This window comes from Tinamus guttatus, unplaced genomic scaffold (assembly GCF_059628265.1).
Source record: "Tinamus guttatus ecotype Peru unplaced genomic scaffold, ASM5962826v1 Tinamus_guttatus_pri_ptg000169l, whole genome shotgun sequence".
Lineage (NCBI taxonomy): Eukaryota > Metazoa > Chordata > Aves > Tinamiformes > Tinamidae > Tinamus > Tinamus guttatus.
Genome location: NW_028288703.1, coordinates 3,034,380 through 3,051,257, shown reverse-complemented (window position 1 = coordinate 3,051,257; position 16,878 = coordinate 3,034,380). Strand labels below are relative to the sequence as shown.

General features: G+C 34.9%; 2 protein-coding genes across 2 annotated transcripts in view; one reads left to right on the top strand and one right to left on the bottom strand.

Moving 5' to 3' along the window:
• CENPP (centromere protein P) overlaps nt 1-16,878 on the bottom strand; it is a 114,901-nt gene that overhangs the window by 67,938 nt on the left and 30,085 nt on the right. The gene's annotated exons all lie outside the window — the stretch shown is intronic.
• OMD (osteomodulin) lies at nt 11,814-13,973 on the top strand. The gene is made up of 2 exons (XM_010212282.2): nt 11,814-12,753; nt 13,663-13,973. The coding sequence occupies exons 1-2, from the start codon at nt 11,814-11,816 to the stop codon at nt 13,971-13,973; spliced, it is 1,251 nt and encodes a 416-aa protein (XP_010210584.2).

The following is a 16,878-nucleotide window of genomic DNA, read 5'->3' as shown; positions in this document are numbered from 1 at the left end:
GGAAATATTTGTAAGTGAGGCATTAGCCTTGGTACCTTGTGAATAGATGCTGACATATTAAAACATGAAACAAAGTCCTAAAGGGCAGAAGACCATGTAGTCTTGATCTTATCCTTCTAAAGACTTAAAGCATTTTAAGATATCAGCCCTCCCAAATATTTATTTAGTAACCCCTAAATGATTTTATCAACTGCTCGGTTTGTCATCATCTTCAAGGCAAACTCAGCTAGCTTGAGCTGTGATTTAATCACCTTGACAGCTTTGCATCAAGGCAGATAAATACCAAATGGTCTCCTATAAAAATTATTCCTATAGGAAAGGCAGTAATTTCTTAAATTCTTTCACAAATTCTTAGGACTTATGTTTACGGCCTTTAAGACACCACTGCCAGGTTCAATAGCCCTCTACTATTTTCAGATATAATTCTTTGATTAGTATTTATGGGTAATACTTAATAATTCATACATCTTGTATCTCTGTTTTATTTTGACATAAACCCAAGTGGATGTTACACTGCAATGTAGACATTACAGTATAAAATGTGCTTGAGCAGTGATTTCTGAATATGGGCAGCAATGAACTGAACTAGACAACTAAACACTGCTGATAACAGGTTGGTGCTTGAAAGCCTCTTTTCCCACACGCACAGGAAAATGAACCTCTATCAACAGAAAGCTGGGGGGAAGGAGAAAGGGAATGGACAAGCCAAGAAATCACCTGCATCTATACATCTATATGTACTCCCCTGATGTTACGGAAAAGAGGGGGTGGGGGGGAAAAATCTGATACAAAACCTTCTAAGAACTTGGCTCCATTAACTATTTCTGTACAGGTATCTACATTTCTTTAACAATAAAAAATCTATATTCTTTCTAAAATTTTCAAAGTTTAAAACTAACAGTTTTTTTTTTTTTTTAAACTCTTGTCAATTCACTACAGAAAGCCAGTTAACAAATTTTACCAGAGGATGGCAGCCTAGGGTCAGCAATAGAAGGAAAAGTAATTCTTCCAAAAAATAAATAGCAAAGACTGTTGATAACAGCTTAGAAAACTTCACAAATACTTAAGACTGATTAGGCAGTGCAGCCCATTTGAGTACTAAAGTACTATCTGAGTACTTCTGAAGACAGTTCTATCCACTCCTGTACCACTACTTGTCAAAGGATGAAACCATCTCTACTCCTTTATTCAGCCTCTTCCACCAATAACTACCTACTCTCTGCAGTGCTTTGAACCATACCAATAGTAAGAATACTAGAGATGTTAAATCATATTGACATTGAAATAATAACAAATTTAATAAGAAAGCACAAAGAATACAACATACTACCAAGCAACTATTTTAACTTCCATCATCAACCATGGTTGGTGCATAGCATACAACTCTCAACTTGAATGCAACAAAACAAGATTTCTTCTGTATCCATATAGAAAAAAATGGGTAAAATAACTAACATCATATTTTGAAGCTCTAAACTACGTCATTTTGCGGTAAAGTTTGTTCTGTAATTAAGACACCAACGAACAGCTTTGTAAAGACGTGCATCCCCTGCTGCCCTTAGCTTTCCATTACAAAACCCTATTCTAACTCATATCCTTAATGACCCTAATCCCAGGGCAGTATCCTCTTTATATTCTGTATTCCTTCGCAGCAATATTTCCATATGATAGAATTAGGGTTTAGAGTTAAATATATGATACTATACATCATCCAACTGCTTTCTCTTACTGACAAACATGTTAAAGAAAATGGAATAGGGCTGATTTTTCTACTTTTTTTCATCAACAGAATCAACAAAACCCTATAGAAAATCAGCGTATTTGGCTATGCTCTAAGTGCTCGGAAGGAGAAAAGGCTAGAGGAACACAGAAAGAGCACAGCTATTTCGTGCTGGTCATCACTGCATGATGTTAGGAAAAGTCATAAAATCATAAAAGCAGTTAGTCAAAGCCATCTGTAACTAAACTTGAGTAACAATTTTGGTTTTACAGTTTTTCCCAACCTAGTATTTTACAAGAATGCAGCTCTTCCTATTGAGGGATACATCAATTTGCTGGCAAGCTAGAAACTGAGAAAAGGACCATCAAAAATACACGTGGCTGTTCTTCCTTCTTACGATCTGCTGCGAGTATCCAACAACATGATGTAACTCTCTAAGCAAATGGACAAAGACTGTAAACAAGGACTGAAGGACAAGGACAAACCTTAGTGTCAGTGTTGCTGTCACTAGGTCAGTCACTCCATGAAAGGGGAAGATACTGAAATCTGCTTTCCTATGGGTTTGAGCCTAAATAGTGTTCTTGTTCTTTCAGCTCCCTCCTACCTCCCAACGCATTCCTCAGCATATTCCCCACAGCTCCTTACACAGCTACCACCTGTTTGGCTGCCAAGTGACAGAGCTAAAAGGATGCCAAGGCATTAGTCAATCTGCCTGCTCCATCTCACCATCTGGCTGCCAACTCCAAGAACAAGTACTTAAGAGCTGTCTTTTCCTCAGTCAGAGTGCCTATTTGGAGCTCCTTCTTTTACCCAGCTGATACTCTCCACAAGTCTGTAGAAAGTACTCATACCTTTACTTCTATCTTCTGACAAATCTGATTAAAATTAGCCTTATAGACCAAAAATGAAAGCTATCAAGCAGAATAATTGACAAAGAGAAGACATAAAGATTTTTCTCCTTTGGAAACCAAGTAAAGAAAGTGCTTAAGGCCAGAAAAGAAGAAAAAAAAATATAAATTATGATAAGCAAAGTATTAACCATTCACATTGGTTTCCTAAAGTGATAATATATTTTGGTTACCAAAAAAAGGAAATTTGATACAACTTCACTGTTATGAATTACTATTTCCCCTTAAAATTAGATCTCAAAAAAATGAAGTCGCTGAACACAGTTTCAAAAAGCAGTTACCTATCTCATAATAAGCACTTTCTAGTTTCTTTTAGAGAGTAATTAACAACATGACAACTATATAACACATTTGTTCAATTATAGCTGGTCATTAACTAAAGTTACAATATTGCTTTTCAAGTTTCAGTTCAACTGCAGGACAGTTAAATCTCCCAGAGCTTAAATTTCTAACAAATATTTTGATTTTCACTACTAATAGTGCTATGACTAGTCCTGGCTCACTAAAATCAGCTTAAACAACTTCAAATACCAGAGAAGACTTGCCAATAAAGTTGAACTTCAAGCAGAGGGTCTCAAGTTTCCAAATTTGAGCTAGGCCAATTTGTTTTCTCTAATCCTAAAAGTTTCTGGATACTTTTCTAATCTGCTTTGATAAAAAGAAAAAAAAAAGTTAAAGACTTTCTTAAAATCACATTAATTTTCAATGAAGTTCAAAGAAAAGAAGAAATGCAAGTGAAAACCTTAAGAGTAACATCAGTCACCACTGCTCATTACTACAGTCTTAGAAAAGATTCCTCGTTAAAATATTGCACAACTTATTCTGAAACAATAAAGTTCACCACAATAGACAAGAGAAATGCTAGTATTTCCATTTTATTTTACCCAGAATTTAACACAAGTATAACAATAAAAGTAATGATGAGCTAAAAATAATGAAAACACAATCTGAAAACTCCCACCCCCATCCCCCTTGTTTTGCACTGTTCAGATTTTAAGGCTGGTTTTTGATTTCTTTCTTCCTTTCTGGGGAGACTAGAGTTTGAGAATAAAGCTGCTAATAAGAAACATATGGAAAAGCTCTAGAGTAAACGAGAATGTGACTTGAACTCCAAATGCCACGTATCACATACCAGTGTCTCAAATTATCTGGTAAGATACATTCAACATTTACCATGCATACTCAGTGAATCACCTGAGACAGAAGACAATGTGAAATATAAAACAAAAAGAAAAAGCTTCTATATTATTTGGTTTTCAAAAACAGATTAATATTTTGGAAAAAAAAAAAAAAGGTACCCGGACATCTCTCTCATTCTAATGATTTGGGATGTTTCTAAAAGCTGTGTTAGCCAATAAAGGATTAGCTCAACAGAATATGCTGCCAACAGACAGACTTGTCTGCAGTTGGCAGACTGCACATTGCAGTTTTTCAAATAAAACACAAACGGTTTTGCTCAACAGAACTCTGCAATTCTGGAATTAACCATCATGCTGCTGTGATTGAAGCTGGGAATACCATATAATCAGATTTTCTTACTCGTACATTATTTTTCAGTCCGGAATTCTTGTCCAGGGGAATTTGAAGACTATGGATTCTGGAGCTGTAGCATTCTGGTTGCAGCTTTGACTAGAATTTCACACACATCCACACACAATTGAGTCTTGCCACAAAGTCCCCATGCATGAAAAATAAATCCCAAAGCTTGGATGCATTACACTAACTGCATATACACAGACCATCTGTGCATCACATGGAACGTCTTATATGTCAGATGCATTATGCATTTACTATATATCCCTTACACAAAGCTTTCTATCAGAGTCATGGTGCACAATATCTTCATTTGGAGTAACTAAGAATTTAAACTTCTTCTGAATATAATGAGAAAAGATTAGTAGGAAAAAATTTCTAGTGGACTCATTGCCAAAGGCTGCAAAATTTTTTGAGAGAGCGTGTCATCAGCATAAGCATGCACTTGCTTCTTAGCTGCTCAGTCTATTTTATCCAAGTCCCAAGTGATTTTTTAGATGTAAAAGACTAATGAAAAGATTTTCTTTACAGAAACACTTTTCCTTAACTTCTTTTCTTCCTACTTGTGGAAAATGAAGGTAGCCTGCCATCTTATAGAATCTTGTTTTACCTAAATTGATATTCCACTCACACCATGAGGAAGGACATTCAGATATCACAATATCTGTGCAACAGGCACAGTAGGCTGTGCATAGACACAAAGCATAAGCCAATATACTTGTGAAACAAAATATTCAAATAACAAAAAATATAATTGTCAATTGACAACAGTGATTCTTCTCTCCCATAAGAGGTTGATGATTTCACAAATCGGGACTAGTCCAGGATGGAGTAACATGGTACTATTTACTTATTGCTCACATAATTTTATTATTATTGTTATTATGTCAGTATTGATTGTTTCATGATTACTTGTTATTTTAGTAGCAGAAATATAAGATATTATGTCAGTATTGATTGTTTCATGATTACTTGTTATTTTAGTAGCAGAAATATAAGATTCAAGGACTGTTTAAATGTCCTTGCCTTAGCAGATAGAAAATCTTATATCCAAGAAAACTAAAAAGCAACAAAAAAAAATATTACTGCCTTCCAGGACTTCTAATATAGCAGTACAGGTAGCAAAAAGTTGCACAAAGCATTCTTTCATCTTTTATTTTCAAAACCAAATATCTAATCCTGTAAATCGGCACTGTCATAGCAAAACCAACCAAACAAAACAAAAACAACAAAAACCACTCTTCCGCCGGGAAAAAAAGGCTTACAAATCTAGACATACTGAGAAGCTTGATGCTGGTGAAACTAAATAAGTTGCAATATATGTTCGCTAGCACACGCTTAACCATAAACCAAATATCTAATGAGACCATGATGTGTCGCTTCCTAACATAGCTGCCTAACTTTAAGCTGCCTTTCTTTTGTTCTACTGTGTATTCTGACCTAAAAATTCTGTGCATTACTGTGTATGCTACCCCACGCTTACTTATAGATTCCTATAACACCTATAAGAAGATCATTGAGCTCTTATTCACTCTCATTCATCCCTTCTATACAAAGAGAAAGAAAGAGGAGAGGAACAATTTTCCAATCAGAATCAATAAATTCATGTAGGTGGAAAACAAGAGGAGGTAAAGGAGATACAATATATATTAAAAAAACAAATACCTCTGAATGCTCTACAGCATTGATGAGAAGAAACGAGAAGTGCTTATATTCAAAACGACATTTAGCAACCACTGAACCCTTCATAAGGCTTAGAATAACCACTGCCCCATATTTTTTGTAATAAAAATGAGAGATTTTTTGTTTTGTTTTGTTTTTCATTCATGAGGCATGCACATGAAGAACAGCTAAAAAATCTACACACTTTTTTTTCTTTAAATTCATGGGTGTAGCATGCATATACAAGTTGTATAGTTATTAAAAAAAAAAAAAATCATTCAGCAACCACAATCTGCCTTTAAAAGAATTATTGAAGAACCTTAGCTCAGAGTACTATTTTATCAATACACATAAAGTACCAAATCAAAAAACTCTTATGAAATATTTTCCAAATACAAGTTTTGTAAAGTTAAAAAGTGTGGTTCTCAGTTGCTCAGCATGTTCTGTCCAGTAATTCCTAGAAGAAAGAAGTTTCACATGTGTAAAACAGACTGTGTAAGAGCAGGGTTGCCAGAGTTTTGATCCGATAATACCCCTCACTAAATGGGAGATATGCAGAGACCACACAATAAGGTGCAAGTCAGAGGCAAGTGGAGGCCCCACACAAGCCGCAGCTCCAGCTTTCCTTCCTCTCCCAACAGGCTGCATCTTGCCTCAGCTCTGCAGCATTGCTTAGCAGATATGATGACCCCTTTCCCACAACCTTTAAAATATGAATTCACACAAGAACATGCTTCTGTAATGATTTTCCACTGAAAAGCAGAATAACATGAAGTCAGTAAAAGCTATTATTACTGAGTTTTATGGGCTCTGGTTGAGCTGGCAGCTCTGCAAGGACAAGCTTGACTTACTGAGAACTCTACCTCACAGGATCTAGATTTCCAAACCACCTCTGACACAGGAGAAAAACTCTGCTGCCCTTGCAGGCTTGATAATCGGCTGCCTCTAGGGATAACACACACACATAAGAAGTGCCCTCGCAGGCCACATGCAAAAGCCATCCAGGCTGCTAGTAGTCTGCCAACAGTGTTTCTGAACTGCCTGTAAGTCTTAAAATACCCTACACATGCCAATTTCTATTTGCATTTTCTTTCCATGCCTACAATATGATTTGGAAGTGCAGCCCAGTCTTTATGACATGTGCTCGAAGCTGTTTCTTACTTTAGAGAGCCACAGGCTTTATTGAGAACAAAATTACAATAATCAAGCCTCCTCCTTATGCATATGATCATGCATTTTTTTTTTCTGCAGCCAATCGGAACAATAAGCTCACCTCAACAGTTCTTATCTAAAACACAGAACTCCTTCAAAGTTCACAGCTGAGAGGTTTACAGTTTTGAGTAAAACCCTGAAGAAGACAACATACTAGCATAATTTATGGCACCTTGTATCTGGGCGAATCCCGTTGATGCATTAGGCCACTTCAGTCTCACTTAAGTCTTCTCTACTTATTCTTCTGGGAATATTTTGCCTAGAATTCTGAAACTTCAGATAAGCAGTTTTTAAGTTCACATGCACTCAACAGTTAAGGGAATGTTAAAAAAAAAAAAAAAAAAAAACAATGAATACTAGAACAATCTCTGCTCTTAAAAGTGTCACTTCAGAGCCAAAGTTGAAAAGCCTAGCAAGTCTCCTAAGCTGAACACAGTTAAGGCAAAAGGTACCATTTCAAACATGGTAACTCGCAGAAATGATCCACACAAGTATAGTTAAATCAAAGAATTCAGCTTCACATCAAACCTGATTTTGAGCTTGACATACATTTTGCTATGCATGCAGCACAAATGCATAAATAAAACAGTAAGAAAAGCTTGTAAACTCCACAGTATTAAAAAACAGACAAACAAAAAAACCTAGGAAAGAGAGATGTTCACCTTAAATTTATCTACACTACTTTTTAAACCATTGAAAAATCAAAACAAGTTGAAAACATAATAGATGTGTCATAGCCTTTGAAACAAGAAGTCTTTTGTTTCTGATGTTAAATTTAATCCTCTCATTACTCTTGTTGTAAGGAAATTCTTACCACATCACAATCCAAAAATAAAAGATGATCAAACCACACAGCTTGACCAAGATTACAAAGCATAGACTTGTTTGTATCCAAGACAGTTTGTGGGACAAAAAAGAATTCAGTCTTGACATATCCCATGGACAGATCTGCATAATCTTCTGCAGCTATATATGCTTTCAAACAAGAGTTTCACGACATTTCTGTGAAAGGACAGATGCTTTTGCTTTGCCACTCTCGCTGGATATTTAAATGAATCACAAGATCTCAGGCCTCCTGATGGCTTAAGAGGACTTGGAACCAATCATTAGTTGAAAAAAATAGAAAAATATCAGGTATGAAATTACAATGTAAATTCAGTCCAATCTGAATTTAACTTTACAGCGTATTACTATACTTTTTGCATAAGTTTTATTTAGAATTGTTAATATAGTGCAGCTTCCAAAGAAATCTACCATATTATTTTGTTCTTAAATATATTTCTATATTTGTTTTATTTCAGCAGTAGTAAATGATATATTAAATAGCATAACAAACTCAATACCACAGTATATTTTTGATTGATAACTATGAATATATCTTAAGAATTTAAAAAAGGATTACTTTTCTTTCTGGCATATTTTGGTTTGATAGTACAATGTAGTTACTCTTCAACTACTTAAAATATAGCTAGTAAATGACTACACAACTATAACTTTACTCTTTCAACTTCTCCTTTGCAATTCCGTATTCGCTACCGAAAACACAGCTACCAAATACCTAGATACTTATTACCAGTATCTCCACAGTACTTCCACAATATTCTTTCTGTTCTCATGGTTTCTAGTGCTTTTCTTTATATTCCAAATGTTAGAATTGCATCTAAAACTTACTGTGAATAGTTAATTACAACTTTAGAAGGATTCTACATATTATGATAGCATACCAAAAACACTGCATAGAAGAACTATTTTGCAAAAAGGAAAGAATGTGGAGATGGGGATTAATGCAAAATTGAAGGTGTTCATTATCAGGAAATTCTCTTAGCACATGATTTCCCACAATTTTGGTAAGTTTTTGTTTGTTTGTTTTTACTATTTCTTAACTTCATGTTTTAAAGGATGAAGCCTTTGGATAACTGAATGAGTGTAGCAGAAACTACACTATGAATTCATGACCTCTGAGATATTCCAAATCTTATTCTCTCAATCTTTTAACTTGAACCGATAGCACTGAACAAGTCTCATGAAAAGGTGATTGCGACAAAAGCAGAAATATTTTAACAGACTCAAGACATGCCATTTATAATAGCTGATGATGTGGCACAAAACTTCTTTACTGGCAAATTAGTGGAGGGTTAAAGGCTATTATTCTTCCCACAAGATTCCTCACCACAAAATATGCCTTAGAGAGATGTTTTGTTCCTCCAGCTGTGTTAGGTTATTGCTCAGTTGATTTCATCATCAAAGTAATTTGCCCTCTACAACTTGAGCTTTACAGACCTCCATAGAGTAAGCGTTCTTGGTATGCTGGAATAAAAAGAACCAATTCTGGTATCTTGTGCAGTTATCAGTAATACTTTCAGCTAATAAAACATTTGCAAATACAATTACTAAGCTTTTAGTTTGTTATAAATGGCAAAACTCAATTTCTCTTACCAATTATAAGATTTTTTTTCAATTTTGTAAGCATAAGGTCTATTATATTATGTGGGTTTGATTTGCTTCCCCCATTATCAAGTTTCAAAGGTGAGATCCTTTGTTTTAAAGGCAATAAGGTCTCAGAATTGTTTTATGAAACAGTTTTGTCTGTATGACAAGTGGACATATTGCACAAAGGCCTATGTAAGTACCTCCCCCTCAAGCTGAGCAAGATTTTAACTTCCCTGAGTTGTTCCTCCTATGGAGTATTATTGTGGCACTTACTAGGACCAAAATCAGTATGGACAGAGAACTGGCTTGACACCTACGTTGGTCAGAAAAAAACAGAAAGAAACAAATCAAACTAGAAGGTGAAGCTTAAGAAGGTGAAGCTGGGCAGGAGCCAGGAACAAAGAGGGAATGAGTAACAGGAATCAAAGAAAATCAAGAACATAAAACAGGCATGGGGACAGATTGTTTCAGGATCCGTTCAAGAAAATAGAAATTAAGTCATAACACAGATAGTATTCATATATATAGATGCCAGCAGGCCTAAGGAGTTAAAAATAAGCTATTTAGGTATTCTCCTGATACATACTGCCAGAACTCTGGGAAGCACAGAATTACTTCCTCCTGAAGCACAGAATTACTTCTCAACCCAGCAAGGTTTATCAACATACTGTGTTTATACAGTGATTTAGTGGAAAGCTGCACATTGCATAGACATGTTTCTGTTATTTACTTACGCTAGCTCTGATGTCTGAGAATCCTGTTGGGATATGAGGAGCCTGGCTTCGCTGAAGAGCTACACTGTTGTTCCAGACAACTAATTCCATCCTCACCTGTTTTTAAATAGTCATTAAAGGGACATTCAAATGTGAATGACACCAAGTCAGAAATTTTAGCTAGACAACACCAATACAACACCACTTTTGTAGACACACTGTGATGACTTAGTAATTTTAGGACTTTGTTACTAATTTTTTTTCCTTAGGATTCTTTCACTCTTATTCCATTCATAGAAAACATCAATGCATTGGAAATCTTTAAGCAGTACAAAGCATAGGAAATCATTGTTTGTAAAACTTTTCTTCTTTGTTATGTGCTTTGAACAGCAGTGTTACATTTTGACTCATCTAAGCTAAGCAGTTTCACTTCATTCTTCTGACTACATAAAATGCTTTAAAATGACTGTCGCTAAGCATCTCAAATTTGATAGGCATAATTAGTTATCAATAATTCTGATTTTCATAAAACTATTTTACTATATTACTACAGCACTCACTCGGATTATCCAGTGAGATCCACCCTTGGAATTTTTCAAGGTTCACCCAGACAAAGCTCAGGCTGACCTGAGCTACCGCTCACACTTCAAGTCGGTAGATGGATTACAGTCTTCAAAAGTCCCCTCCAAAGAACACTTCTCTGATTCTATTATACTGACCATTCATAATTTTGCTCTGTGCCAGTTCACAAGTGAGAATAAATAAGGTATTTTCTAAGGAAAATATACCCTCAGTTCAAATGTACATTTGAGCATTGGACATCTGCCTTTTCTTCCTATCACATGACTTGCACAAAAAGACAAAGAAATACTTGTTTCGTACTTGTCTTCTACCATCTTTGAGTGTATCTCAAATTATCTGGAGTGAGATTCTCCTTTAGAATCTCATTATCAAAAGCTAACTAAAAGCCATTTCAATTAACTTATACATTAATTCTGATGAAATACAGTTTTTAAACGGTCAATCTCAATGTAAAGAGTAACAATTACCACGAGGTATAGGCACAGAAATCCAGACTGCAATGACAATATGTTTCCAACAGCCTGTGGAAGAAATGTTCCCTAGAAATTTGATCTGCGTCCATTAGAAATGGACTTCTCAGGCTTAGCTAATGCCTCCCATTACACTAGAAAGCATGCAACACCTATGTGTCTAATACAAATCCCAGACTGCAGCACTTCATATGTGAAGTCCTTTTGTAACTTCTCTGACGTTCATTAAAGGAGGAAAGGAAAGCAGAAAGGGATTTTTTCATGCTGCTTCTCCCAGCTGCCATGGTACCCTGCAGCAATAGGCACAGAACGGGCACAAAGCTGTTTTTTCACTGAAGTCAAGCATAAAAACTCATGCTTATTTCAAGGTCATTGTTTATAGCTGGTTTCTTGAAAGATAGAAATCAAAACTTTCCTTGCCCTATTATGTAATTGCCAGTGTTGCCAAAACACTACACTGTTCCACTTATTTCATTTATCCTGCTTTTTTTTTAAAAAATCAAAGCTTAAATATGATTTAGTTTATTAATAGCTGATAAATTTTTTTCTTCTCATCAATAGCGTGAAACATATGAATTTGAATATGGGAATTCTGAGTCAGCTATCAATCACTCACCTGCTCTGGACTGCTACAGTCATTTGTCAACATGAAGACTATGATTTTGGGGATGAATATGATGAAGAGCTGGATCATGAACATCCGTATTATTTTAATTTTCATCCAAGTACACAAGCTGAAGTTCCCCATTTTCCTTTTCCAGTTGAGTGTGCCAGAGAATGCTTTTGCCCACCAGCTTTTCCATTATCAATGTACTGTGATCATCGTAAACTTACAACAATACCAAATATCCCTGCTCACGTCCAACAGCTCTATCTGCAGAACAATGATATTGAAGCTGTGCTCACAGGACCATTTACTAATGTCACCATCTTAAGAGAAATTAACTTGAACTACAACAAAATTAAATTTCACATGATTGACCATGGTGTTTTTGCCAAGCTTTCAAACTTAGTACAGCTTCATTTACAGCATAATGAATTAAAAGAATTTCCATTCCCACTCCCCAGCTCTCTAGAGCGACTCCTCCTCGGTTACAATAAGATTTCTCAGTTATCTGGAGATGCGCTGCAAGGACTGCCCAACATAACCATGCTTGATCTCTGCAATAACCTTCTTGATGACTCAGCACTCAATGGAAAACACTTTTCAAGTCTCAAAAATTTAATGCAAATAAACTTATGCAACAACAGATTACAGACCATGCCTCCTGATCTACCACCTTCACTTATGTATCTCTCTCTTGAAAATAATTCTATTTCTTATATTCCAGAAAACTACTTTAGTAGACTTCCAAAACTCATTGCTCTAAGAATGTCACACAATAACCTGCAGAACATCCCACCCAATGCCTTTAACTTACCCAACCTTTTGGAACTTAACCTTGGGCACAACAAACTGAAGCAAGTATTCTACATTCCAGGAAGTTTGCAGCATTTGTATATTGAAGACAATGATATTGAAAGTATGTTCTTGGTTGTAATTCCGTCAAAGTAAAACACCACGGGTTTGGAGGCTTGTTTTTTTTGGGAGTGGGGGGATACAGAGGAGGCTATGGCCTATTTTTCCTACTATCCTGATTTAAGAACTTTTAACCTAAATCATAAAGTACTGAAAACACATCTCTGTTTTCAGTTTCCAGCACTTTCCACCAGACAGCTTCTCAGTTAGGCCACGTATATATAAACCGAGTATAGAATCCTGCAGAGGTCCACACATGCACGTGCTTCAAGGTGTAATCTCACGTCCCTCCTGCAGAGAGGTGAACTTGACTATTCATGCTCTGAGCTAACCATTTACTGTGGCACTGACCCAAAATCCACACCCCGTGTACTTCTCAGGAGTAAGTTCAGCTTTTGATTCTAAGCAAGAGAAACATGAAGAAGATGGTTATCTTCTTCAAGATGCAGCATAAACATATTGTTAGCTAGTCAAGACCAGACAATAGGAAAACTTGAAGAGATTTTGCATCTTCCTCATAGTTTTCAAGATGATTTTTTAAGAGCCGGCACCATTTCTTTCCACACAAATTAAAACCTTTTAAAAAATTCCTTCTGATGAGACAATTGATTAAAAAAAAAAAAAACAACACACAGAAAAGGATTTATGAAAATATTCCATTCATATAAAAACCCCTACAAATAAGAGTAGTAGTCATTTCTTTTACCCTACAAATTTAGACTAAAAAAAAAAAAAAAAAAACCACTAATATTTATGAAATTACTCCTAAAACAAAGGCAAGGATAATATTAATATTGTGAACCAAAAAAGTATTTTCTGTTGTAAATGTTAAAGTTACATCGTAATTCTGCAATTGCTCTTAAATGTGACTTTATTTTCTATTTTTTAATTAGTGTTTTTCTCTCTCTTGCAGCCATAAATGTTACTTTGATGTGTCCATCTATTGATCCAATGAAAATCAAACAATTGACTTATATACGGGTGGACCAAAATAAGCTTACAGTTCCAATAAGCACATATGCATTCTTCTGCTTCCCTCACATAAGAACCATTTATTATGGTGAACAGAACGGTAACAAGTCGACACAGCTAAGGACACCAGTGTTCCGCCGACTTTTAACACCAGAAGAATATGATGAAGCAGATGATGATCAGGAAACAAATGATCGTGAAACTGAAGAAGATCACGAACCTGAAGACAATTATTTTCACAATTACTTCTAATGAAGCAATCATAGTTAATGAGTATATATGGAAACCCTTCCTTTCTTGTGGGATATTAATATCCATTTTAGAGCAGTTGGCTAGTTTAGGATATTTAAGACGTATCTATCAAGCAGAGGTAGGATTTTAGTGTACATAAGTAAACCATGATTGATGTAGTTAGAAATAAAATAATAGCAGTAAAAACAAAGCACTCATGTCAGCAATAGACAGCAGCCTGTGCATGATGGACTCATTTCTGGATTGGTAGCTTATAATGAACAATATGAAAGCTCATCTTACCTAAATTGCTATCCCTACTAGCTAGATTAAAGCTAGCACAGATTTTTTTGCTTGCGCTCTAGATGCTTTGAAGACATAACAAAGTTATGGGGAATATAAATAGCATGAAGAAGCTCACGGGGGTAACTAGTAATTTAAACGATATCCCAATATTACACCATAATCCATACAGCAAATAGTTTAGGATACCTAAACATTTTTATTACACTAACAACTACCTTTGCATTCCAACAAATATTTTAAATTGTAATGAAGCCAGATTGCAACAAATTTGTGCTAAGAAAAAGCATGCAAAAAAGTTTATCTCAACTAATTGTGTAAATATATGCAAAGACCACCTTCATCTGAGGAAAAAAAATGTTTAAGAAATTAATACTAAAGCTGGACTGACTTTTCATTTGGCATCTTCATTATATAAAAGAGAAGCATAGACCATATTTTAGTACAATATTTGAGTAATTTTTGCTGTGAAGAAATTACATATAAAGTAAAAACCTCCATTCACAGTGCAATTGGAAGAAAATAGATATGAAGGGTCTATTTTGTTCTAAAGTGAGCCTACTTGCAAAATGAAAATTATACAGTTGAATACCATGTGGATAAAAACAATAGTCTTTCCAGCTAGGTATCCTAATATTGACAGCAGTAGGAAACAGATAAAATGGCAAAAATAATTATAAACATTCCTCCACATTTTATAGAAATGTAGACACTTCAGCCTCCCCCCAATAAAGGAAAAAAAAAGAAAGAAAAAAAGGTAAATTTAGAATTTCAAAAAATCTTCAGAATCTGTTTGCAGAGTCCTGCAAATAGGTACTATACTACACTTTTGCTTCTCAGTTTGTATGTCATCTATCACAACAACTATTCACAAAGGAAGGTTATCAAAGGTTTTAGGATCTCGGGTAAAGGACGTGCATTAATATAACTCTAAACCATTAACACTACCATTATGTGTATAGATTAATGGATATTGTTTTAGAAGCATTAAATTTTAACAATTTTTGTTACAACTGTTCATCAAGCAGAAAAAAACACAAATAGTAGCATACCATTTTTAAAAATTATTAGCCTTTTGCACAAAGAATACCAATTAACTACTTTATTCTGTTTCAAAGTAAAAAGACAAATTGCTTTAAGCAACCTAAAAAGAATGCAGTATAATATTTGAGCTACAGATTTTTATTATGCCTTATGTCTAGAAATAGAATCAAATGCATACAGGGTGAGAGAATATTTAAGGGCACTTTGTCCCCTTTATTAAGTTCTGTATTTTTCAGCACTGAATTTCCTGATAAGCCTTTTCAGCATTATGGAAACACCACCATTTGCACAGGAAAAATAAATGAGTGTTAGAAAAACATCCATATATGATATTGTTAAATATTTACTATATATTTAGAAACATACATATACATATAGTATTATATATTTAGTTTTACAAATTCAAAAAATAAAGCTTGTTAACATTTATCAACCTCAGGTAGGCTTTTAGCTTCCTAAAGGAAGAACACGTGTGTATTTATCACCTTATTTAAATACTCATATCAAAACCTATCCACAGTATATACACATAACATAGCTATAAATACTCATATCAAAACCTATCCACAGTATATACACATAACATAGCTATGATTCCATACCTTTTTTATTAATATATTATTAATATGAATATATGGTATTACTCTTAGGAAACATTTACACTTTTCATCTATTTCAGATATTAAGTAGCGGTGAATAGGGCATAAAATGCAAATCTAAATTAAGAGGCTGTTTTAAAAAAAATCTTGCTCAGCTTTAAAAAGAACACTATCCAAACAGAGTATAAGGATTCCAAGTGTGTATATATGGACATATATATGCTCCTTCTCACAGCTTTTCTATTCTTTAGAAGCCAACATAGATGAAACAAAGCTCAGTTTTAATTTTAAGGCAATGTGAAAGATACTGACTTTGTAGCAATTAAACATATGTTTAATAAAGGTTAACTCAAACTGTAATAATAAAGCTCAAAAGTTTCCAGTAATTATTACATTCACATGGAATATGAGATTTTTAATACTAGAAAAAAATACTTCATTTTTCATTCAATTAACATGAACTCATTCATGGCAATGCACTACTATTCTTTAAAGAAAGATTTCAGTGTGGTGAGTGGACTAAAGACTTGATAGTTTTCTGTTTATACCAGAGAAGTTAGGATAAAATACAGAATAAATAGCTACTTAGATAAATACAATATGGGTTCTGTAAAAGAAAGTCCTAATTTGCAAACCTCTTGCAGTTCCTTGAAAGGATCATCAAGCACGTAGAAAAGGGGATCCTGGTCCATATTCTACAGGAATTTTTAAATGGCTGAACTAAGGAAACTGAGCAGTCACAGAACACAGGTAAGCGCATGGCCAAAAAGCAAGCAGTCACCCAGTTCCTGTACAGCAGGCAGCTGCCTGCTGGCAGTTTTGCAAAGGGCACGTGTGTAAATCTATGCCATTTAATACATTTGCTGAAGATCAAGGAACAGGGGTAAGCAGTCAGGTAATGACAAAGATGGCCAAGGGCCAATGAAGACTGACCAAGTGCAAAAAAACTCACAAAACCAATTGCCAGGATGATAAAACAG

Excerpts from the sequence above, each read along its gene's own strand:
- OMD (XM_010212282.2), top strand. The coding sequence starts at position 11,814 with ATGGGAATTCTGAGTCAGCTATCAATCACTCACCTGCTCTGGACTGCT. Across the intron at positions 12,754-13,662 it reads TGAAGACAATGATATTGAAA|CCATAAATGTTACTTTGATG; the intron begins GTATGTTCTTGG and ends TCTCTCTTGCAG.